At 31.7% G+C, this 10069-nt stretch overlaps 1 protein-coding gene across 2 annotated transcripts; it reads left to right on the top strand.

The window, feature by feature from the left end:
- The first annotated feature begins 5788 nt into the window (after positions 1-5788).
- LOC145561968 (uncharacterized) lies at positions 5789-7926 on the top strand. Of its 2 annotated transcripts, none has more exons than XM_081622106.1 (2): positions 5789-5947; positions 6317-7926. In XM_081622106.1, the coding sequence occupies exon 2, from the start codon at positions 6473-6475 to the stop codon at positions 7613-7615; it is 1143 nt and encodes a 380-aa protein (XP_081478232.1). In that variant the 5' UTR covers positions 5789-5947; positions 6317-6472; the 3' UTR covers positions 7616-7926. The 2 variants fall into 2 exon arrangements, with proteins under 2 accessions (XP_081478232.1, XP_081478233.1); XM_081622107.1 differs by having other exon boundaries at positions 5808-5947; positions 6392-7926.
- The last annotated feature ends 2143 nt before the right edge of the window (positions 7927-10069 follow it).

Raw genomic sequence — 10069 nt, 5'->3', positions numbered from 1 at the left:
CTGAAATTTTTATTTGATTACTGAATATTACTTTGAGGAAAAACAACAATTGCAACAAAAACAAGTTTTGTGCAAATAACGAACTAAATCATAGATTGCTCCCCATGTTTGTGTACTGTTATATAAACTTATTGAATAGGACTGATATACAATTAGACATTTAATACTAAAACCTAGTGGAAATAATGAATCAAAGATATAATTAACTCCTTATATGATTTGTATCTATTATATGCATAACATCCTAGTTGTTTGATGTTAGAAAAATTGTTTTCTAAAATTCACTAATTAGCAGCAAATCTGGTATGTAGAAGGGCATTAACTAACATAAAAAATATGGACTATGATTTAAATTATGTTCTCCTCAGCTTATCTTGACTTATCGCAGAAAAAATAAGTTAAAGAGAACACGTCCATGCCCATCCCTGAGCCAGGGCAGGTAGGGCAGCTGCCGAATAAAGGTCCAATTTCATAGTTTCATACTGACATTAAAGGGTTCTGCAACAAATTAACAGCCAAATTTGATTCAATCATCAAATTAGGCTCGAAATAACACATAATTTTAGTTAAATAAAGATCCAATTTCTTAGTTTCAGTTTAACATTAAAGGCAAATTTGATTTAATTATCAAATAGGGTTCGAAAATTCACATAATTTTCTTCTCTAGTAATAAAATCGGTCGTTATGATCCTTCCTAGCATTTGTAATTAAAAGCAATAGTTCAGTAATCGACTTTAGAAGAACCCTAAATTGAGTATACTGAAAATTAAATTAACGATAAACCCTAGATTGTGAAAATGATATTCGATGATTAAAAAAAAAAAAAAACATGTGTACCTGAGAAGCTGCTTTAATGGAGGAAAGTAATACGAAGTATCAGAAGTCGCTTCAATGGAGAAACTGAGAGAGGGATATAGCGCGGGAAAGAGCTAAGTTCGTCCGTTTCTAATTTCTATTACTCCCCCTTTCTTACGAGGGTTATTCAATTAAGTTCAATTCAGCTCAGCTCCAATCAATTCAATTTAACTCAGCTTTAATCAGTTCAGTTCTTAATTTTCTTATCTCATCAACAATTCATTTAACCTTAGTTTAGTTTAGCCCAATCATTTCAGTTGTTTTCAGTAAGTTAGAACAGGCTCTAAATTACACTGTTTTATTTACCTTACAATTCACTTGCAATAAAAATAGATTAAAAAATCAAGTTAATATAACACACCATAATCTTTTTAGACTTATAATTCACTTTTAAAGTCAAATACACGGTATATGAATCCGATGTATATTTTGATATTCCATATTTGTTATTAAATACTCCCTCCGTTTTTAAATATTTGCTCCACTTTCCTTTTTCGGCCGTTTTTAAATATTTGCTCTATTTCCTTATTTGAAAAGCTTTTACAATATTTAATTGGTTTACCTCACCAAGTGGATCCAACAATATTAATTTCATATTCTTTCTCCTCCAATTCTCTCCACTACTTTTGGATTTTTACAATTTTTTATTCTTCCACCAACCTCACTACTCCATATTTTATTATTTTCTCCAATTTCTCCTAAAACTCCGCACATAGAGAAATTGAACAAGCATTTAAAAACGGAGGGAGTAATCAATAATTGTTGAACACCTTTGGGGCATAATATCAATACATTAACACATGTTCTTCAAGAAACATAAAACTCCTTGTATGTCCTGGTAGGGCACTTGCTCACCAGATTTTTTTTTTTTAAGTTAAAATTTATTTAAATAGAATACAAATTGAATTTTATTGCTCAAACTTACCGGTAGTTTAGTGGTTGGAACATTTACTTGTCTACCAAAGGTCAAGGGTTCTAATCCCTTCCCCAACATTCATTCTATTACTACAACAATATAACAACAGATATTCGATAGAAAAATAGTTTATGCCTTTTTTAATAACAGTTTTAAATCACGTCACACTTAAAAATGAAAATAATGCAGAAGTTAAATTAATGCATCCCTACCTTATATCCCTGTAGAAGATAACTCTTAGAAATAGTGTGATTCCAAATATACCCTCAAAAATGTGTACAAAAATTGTGTAATTACTTTTTAACCCTCATTAATATATTTGCTCTCATTAATATATTTAATGAATTTTTTTTCATTAAACATATCATCAATTAATTCAACGTTTTTTTTTTTAACAAAAAACTTATAATACCTTTTTTTAATATAAAAATTATACTTCATATGTTATTAGTATTATTTAAAAAGAAAAAAAAATGTATTTACAATGCCTGTTTTTTTATATAAAGATTATCTTCATATGTTATTATTATTATTAAAAAAGAAAAAAATTGTATTTACGAAGAGACTGTTTATTTTTACTCCTTCGTGGTTGCTCAATTATTTTTTGAAACTCTCAAAATTGTGTAATTAGTTTATTCAAATACAGAAGGTGTAGTTGATATTGTAAAGCTATGATTTGCGTTAAAAAACGTGAAATACGAGTATGATTTACGCTTATAATGTGAAAGACTATAGCTTTTATAATTAGTTTGATTTGTAAATTGTGCATTTTATGATGCATAGGTTCTCCCATCTCTCACGCAAAAAACACAAAAACGATAACTATAACTCTTTACCTACTAAAATTGTATAATTTTACGTTTTATGTCTTACTACTCAATATTATCCCAATAACACTGTAAAAGAAAAAGAAAGAAATATATCTACTAAGGAGCATAACTTTCAAACAACCACTTGTTTTGTTTTTCACAAACTATTGCGTCAGTCCAGACTGACGAAATACGGATTTTAATATCCTTAATTAGCTGGATCATATCCTCTATTGGATGGATGATATCTTCTATTAGCTATATGATATCCTTTATTGGTTGGATGATATTTCTACCGACTAAATGATATCCTCTATTGGATATATGATATCATGGATGGATGATATCCTCTATTGGCTATGATATCATTTATGATTGTGTTTATGATATCCTTCATTGGCTAGATGATATCCTCTATTTATCATGGATGGATGATATCCTCTATTGGCTATGATATCATTTATGATTGTGTTTATGATATCCTTCATTGGCTAGATGATATCCTCTATTTATCATGGATGGATGATATCCTCTATTGGCTATGATATCATTTATGATTGTGTTTATGATATCCTTCATTGGCTAGATGATATCCTCTATTGGTTATATGATATCATGGCTGATGATATCCTCTATTGGCTATATGATATCATCCAGCTAATAAAGGATATCATCCGACCAGTAGCAGAGGATATCATCCAGCCATTATAGAATATCATCTAGCTAATTGAGGATATCATCCAGCTAATTGAGGATACCAAAATCCGCATTTCGTTAGTTCGAACTAACGCAAGACCTTTGTAACACCCCCGATTTACTAGCTAATAATAAACAATAAATAAAGGAAAAATAAACAACCTTTAAATAAATTGCGGAAGCATACACCTAAATCGGAGGTATTACCGCCACACTCGACAACTTGTCAAGTGTTAAGGCTTACAAAATCCCAATAATTACAACCCAATAAACTAGGTGAGCTATTTATACAACTGTATAAACTCGTTATAGCATACTAATCGATCACTTGAGCTCCTTTAGCTACGATCACTTGATCAACCTGCTAAAACAATCTTGTCTGCTCACCATTAAGGACAAATTCCAAAATAGATCGTCGCAGGGCCACCATAAGAAAAAGACATGGCCGCAAACACAAGTAGCACAACAAAAATACACACACGTCAGCAAAAAGCTGAGTAATCACCACTTATCAAATATATAATGAAATGATTTAATATTTAATAATATAATTAGCTCACTGACAATGTAGTTTGAAGCTACATTCACCAAAATATCAAACTAAATACGACACTTCACATAACTAACCTTGATAAAATCCAACCTCAAAATAATATGATACTCTGCTCAATTAACTCCTCTAACCAATAAGTGTGCCACGCTCTTTGTTTTATACCTAGCCTTGGACATGGGTAATTCGAATAACAAACCAACAAGTATAAAAACTTGAATACTCTCAATAATCAGAAAACACCTTAAACCAGACCACATACGGGCCAATTCCCACTATAGGGGACCATAGAAAAATAAATAATAAAGATTGTACCTTATTCTTAACTCATGGTCATTATCTCATTACCAAACATGCCAAGGACCAAGGTCTATAACGCCGAGCCTCAAACCAGTAACAAAATAATAATTTCTCAACCTTTTGATCTCATACTTGATCAAATAATCATTCACAACTAATAATGTATATCTCAACAATGGCACAGATTCCCAAATAACATAACAATTCGATTCATAAATATCTCAACTCTTACAGGGCTAATACTAGTACCCAAAATTAATTAATTCTCAACCCAAAATAATACTCTGCATTTATAAACCTAAACCTCGATAAAACAATACTCCATATAACAACAACATTAAAAACCCTAACATATTTATACGATTCATCATATACGTACAACAATAATAACAAGACATTAAATCTGATCAAATCATGAAATTATATACATTAATCATACATATAAATTAAAGCATATGAACAATTAATCATTCAATAATAATATAAACAACTCTAAAATAAATACGTGTGATTACCATACGGATGAAATAGCTTCGGACTACAACGAGAAATAGGCCGGCGACCTTGGTGTTCGTAGACTTTGAGTTTACAAAAATAATATATCATGTGGCTTCTATATGGATCTCATCATGATGTAATCATCAAACAAAGCAATTGATATGATGATGGAAATTGTTGAACGAAAAAGAAAAAAAATTAAAGAAGAACATATTTGGTTTTGGTATGTGAATGTGAAACGCACAAAATCGGAAAACCGCTGACTGTTGTCCCTGTCTTTTTTTTTTTATATATAAAATATCTTGTAAAGTTTTAGAATATTAATAGGGTTTAAATTAGTTAATATAAATTAAATAAGAGTCCTACTAAAATTAAAATAGGGTTTTAAACCTTTTCGAACTCTAAAATAAAAATATGAGAATAAGAAAGTAATTTAATAAATAAATATAAACTATATATAAAATCATAAAATATTCGGGTATTACAACCTTTCTTTGTTTTTTTAGTAGCATAACTTTCAATAAATTACTACTTTTTTTTTATAATGAAATTAATACTACTTGGTACGTATAGTCGTATATGTATTTTTTCATTAAAAAAAAAAACACACACACATCTTTATCATCATAATAATATTGATTAAATAGATGTGGATAATAAGACAAGGCATATATTGTTTATACTTGATAGCTATTCAATACATACAAAAACACAACTAAATTAAATTTAACATATAAACTTAATCCAAAACATGAAACTATCATATTATCCATTATTTTTATTTTATTTTTGACAAGATATTATCATAATACCCAAAATTCCCCCCCCCCCTCCCAAAAAAAAAAAAAAAGAAAATTAAAGAAAAATAATTTTTTTATTAAATGGCAAATTTGTTAATAGGTGTACAAAACAAGGGCTAACATTACATGTTCCATCACACATTTTTCTAATATAATACTTAACAATGTTTTTTTTTATACAAATATTTTTTTTAAAAAAATAATATAACACAAAGTATGTATTATTTACATTAATATATTACACTAATTTAATTAAAAAAAAAACTTTTTTTTAAAAAACTTAATAATAATATTTTGGGGGTTTTATTACAAGAATTACAATTAGAACCAATACCATAAAAGAGAATTTCCAAATACAAGTACCTTGTGTCCATACATAAGATCTTCCATTTTTCTCCACCATCACCTTCTCCCTACAATTGGATTTGCCCTTCTCACCATCTTTCCTCTCTTTCTCTCTCTTCCCCAAACCCTAATTTCAACTCCTCCTTATTTTTCAACTTTTTATTTCTCCTAAGATCAGGTAAATCTTCTTCACCTTTGTTTTTTTTTATCACAATTCTTATCTGGGTTTTTGCTCTTCGATCACATGTATTGAAATTCTACTTCACATTTTTAATTTATTGTAATTTTATTTATTAAGCTGTTTGTTTTGATGATTAGCATTTTTTATTTATTATTTTATGTTGATTTTATTAAATGGGTTTGTGTATTGCATTGATTAGCAATAAACCCTTTATTTGAATTTGATGAACTTTGGAAATTGTTTGATAATTATGTTTATGTTTGATTGATTGTAGTAAATTAGATTTAGATCCTGAATTTTGAGTGATTATCATTCTGCTTATTAAATTTCGGCATGTTGGGTTTTCTTTTGTTTTGGTGAAATCAGATGTACAGGAGGGTTTTGTATTGAATTGATTTATAAAAGGGTGGTCTTATTGCTGTTATCATAGCATGAATGTAGTTGTGGCAGTTGTTTCATCATGTGGAAAATTCGAGTTTTCGGTATTTAGAGATTGCTGAAAGAGAGGGGAATTGAATTCACATGGATGCCAATGAGTGTGATACGAATCATTTAGATGCCGATGTTCGTCTACCTCCTCGAAAGAGGTTGTTAGCTGGGTTGAAAAAACAGAGTTGTTCGGAGAGTAATTCTCAATGCTCGCAAGAAAATAACCCGAGCCCTACCCCAAGCCCATCATTAAGTGCAAACCCTCTGAGTGAATTTGATGTTCGTCTGAATAATCTGTTGAAATCATATAAGAATGGATCTAATATGTCTCCTGAGGAGATAGCAGAGGCTGCAGGTTCCGCTGCTGCTGCTGCAGCTAAGGCAGCTGAAGCTGCACGAGCTGTTGCTGAGGAAAAGGCTGCCATTGCTGCAAAGGCAGTAGCTGCTGCTAAGAGTGCCCTGGATAAAGTTGCATCTATATCTGAAGAGACAAGCAGCAAGGATAAACACCAGAAGAAGAATAAACTGAAGAAGCATGTTCCTGTTCAACTGTTGTACAAAAAGCACCAACCAGTTGAGAGCTGTGGGACAGATGAAGAGCTGGCTAGGAAACTGCATCGGGCTATAAACAGCTCCCCGAGAATCAATAGAAACTCGCCAGGGTCGGATTCTAAGAGTCATAAGCACAAGAAGCTGAAAGTCTCTCCGCCCAGTGAGAAGAGTGGCGTTGCTAATGGTACAAGTGCAAGGGATGAAAATGCTAAAATGCCTTCAGCTTGCAATGGGGATGTTATAGAGGGAGGTATGGACTGTGAAGGGTCAAATGAAGAGCCTTTTACTGTCAAATTAGATGATAAGGTGTCAAAATTTACAAAGCCTGATGAGATGGAGGTGGATAGTGGTGAGGCGGAATCAAGTCAATCGAAGGAGAAAACCTTTACACCATCAGATGATGTGTGCACTATTGGTAGGAAGAGAGGTAGAATCAAGCAAAAAAAGTTGCCTCTAAGCTTATGTAGCTCTAAGGATCAGTCAAACCCTAAGGAAGATCTGATTCTGACAAACTCGTTGTTAAGTAGGGGTAGAACTGATAAATCAACCGCTCGTCATGTATCGTTGCTGTCATTGGAGACTCCTGCTGAAAATGTCACTCCAATGGAGGTTGCACCAACATGGAAATGCCAGGATTTCAAAGTTTCTCAGTGCCTTAATCAAGACAAAGCTGTGCAGTCTTAATGATGGAGCTCCCAGCTCAGGTAGTATTTCATCATGGTCTTCTTGTAGAAAGGTCTTATTTACTTGTATTTTTTGTATCTGTTGCTTGCTGTTGCATTTTATGGGTTGTTGACAACAATGTATATCTTTACTGTTCAGATTCTCATATCGATGTGTGATATAGAATAGATTTCGCAATAATGTGTAGTGCTTTTGTTGCTGCACTCAGTACTTGCTTTCACTTTGTAGATGTAGGTGTAGATTTACAAGACACTTATATGTATGATCTTTCTGATAATGATTTAATGAACGATTCAACTTCTTTCTCTAAATATTGTTTTATATTTTTTGCCATAGCTTAATGACTTATAGTGTTGTTGGAAGTCTTGGAACTATTAATGGAAATTGGCAGAAAAATTACAATATATGAGATTCTGAGAATTCGGTGAAACAGAATTATGAATTATCAGGAGTTATTTTTTGCAGCTAGCTTTTTGCCACCTTATTCTAATTGTTGAGTTTCATTGATTATACTGTTTTACTCTGCTTCCTTTCAGCATGGCAACATTCTATATCCACATTCTTTTTGTTTAATCATCGAGTTTGCTGAGAAAAAACTCTTAAATCATTAAATGCTTTTAGAATGGCTCAATTATGTGAGCAATCACAAAATTAGTTTGCTACTCTCATTAAACCAGACCTTAGCCTTCAATCCTCAATCAAGCTGACGAGGAACTATCTTGAGAAGAAGGGCCTGTTCTCTTCATCTTATTTTCAGTTCAGTTTAGTTTCTAATTTCCTTATCTCATAAAATATTATATTCAATTCAGCTCAGCTCAGTAAATCAGAACAGACCCGTTAACCGAGAAATATTATAAGAATTTGATCTCAAAAGTAAGATAATCTTGTGTTTATTAAAAGTTTGCATTAGTAATAAGATGGTCAAAAGAGATTGTATGCCCAATTTATAATTTCATAGGTAAGATTGTGTACATGTGATCCCTTGATGACCTTAACGTGATTAGGAGCTTTGTCAAAAGTGTGAGGTAATGATGTTTTGTCCATTTAGGTTAGATGACAATAGTAAGCTCTTATAAATTTCATCACAACATTTGTGTACTAAAAATCATAACCCCTCCACTCCTTCACCTCCATCCCACCCCCCTTTTTCTCAAAAGGTGGTGTACAAGGCTACAAGTAGCTTTTTAGTCTCTTACAACTCGTTTAATAAATGAAATGTTTTATTTTTAAGTAACTTATCTCTATTTTTTTTTTAAAAATAATATTCACTCTACTTTTTAATAATATTCTACTAACTAATGGTTCCCACAAAATCCTTTACTCTCTTCAATCTCCTCAACTTATACCCCACTATCTATTATTTTAATAAATTCAACTAACTTTCCTAAAGCTTCGTGAAAGTCAAAACATTTCATTTATTTAAACACGGGGGCAGTAGGAGGTAATAAATAGTGATAATGAAAATGAAATTACTTGTAGTTATGAAAAGAAGTGATACAATGAACTCTATCCCTCTCAAATACCCCCTTCCAATAGAGTTAGGCCCTGCCCTTTAGAGCTGATGTGCTGTGCTGTACTTTACTCTGCTGAAATCTGCTCTATTTTGCTGACCCATGCTTTGCTGACTTAATTTGCTATGCTGACTCCTAGTCTGTTGTGCTGGAATTTGTTTTGCTTTGCCAGAAGCTTAAATGAACAAGGCCTTACATCTTAGCTCGAATTGACTTTTCTTGATGTTAAGCCTCAAGAACTTATTGATCACCAATTTGTTCCCTCTTATGGTGCGACCACCTTGGAATCTTGGATTAACCAATAGTCACACAGGCAACAGTATGCAAGTTGTAAAATAGGAAACAAATCCGTGCAATTTACATATGTGGTGCAAGGACGAGCTTTTGCAGCACCATTCTTTTGCTCACTGCTCAACAAACAGTTCTTTGAGTAAAGGTTTTAAGGTGCTACTAAAAACACTTCCGTAAAAAACCAAGCTCAACGGGAAACTATTATTCTATAATGAAAACAGAATTTGGACTTTGGAGAAGAGTCAATGACATAGTCCGTATATCAAATGATTGAGGAAGCTCCAAATTAAAATTTAAAGAAAAATCTCAAAAAAAAAAAAAAAAATCCGTACATTTGAATGATGAAATTTACGAGGTAGATACGCTTTAATTAAACAAGCTTTACGTATGTATGCAAAAGCAGAATTTGATAACTTTAGCAAATTGTTGAGATATACCTACCTTTCTCACTTGCTCACTTTATCCACTATTGCCATAATAGTTTTCACATCAAATCTATTTAAATGTCCATTTCAAACGAAAATTGACTCTTACTAGTCTATTTGTTTGGTGTTAATGTGGTAATCAACTAAACATATCTTGTTACAAGTTTTATGACTTTTATTATCTCTTTATTTTTTTAGGTTTTGTATCTTTACAAGATTTTACATTG

The sequence above is a fragment of the Chenopodium album genome, chromosome 10, assembly GCF_948465745.1.
Source record: "Chenopodium album chromosome 10, dcCheAlbu1.1, whole genome shotgun sequence".
NCBI lineage: Eukaryota > Viridiplantae > Streptophyta > Magnoliopsida > Caryophyllales > Amaranthaceae > Chenopodium > Chenopodium album.
Note: the sequence above shows the minus strand (reverse complement) of the source record. Positions and strands in the feature narration are given on the sequence as shown.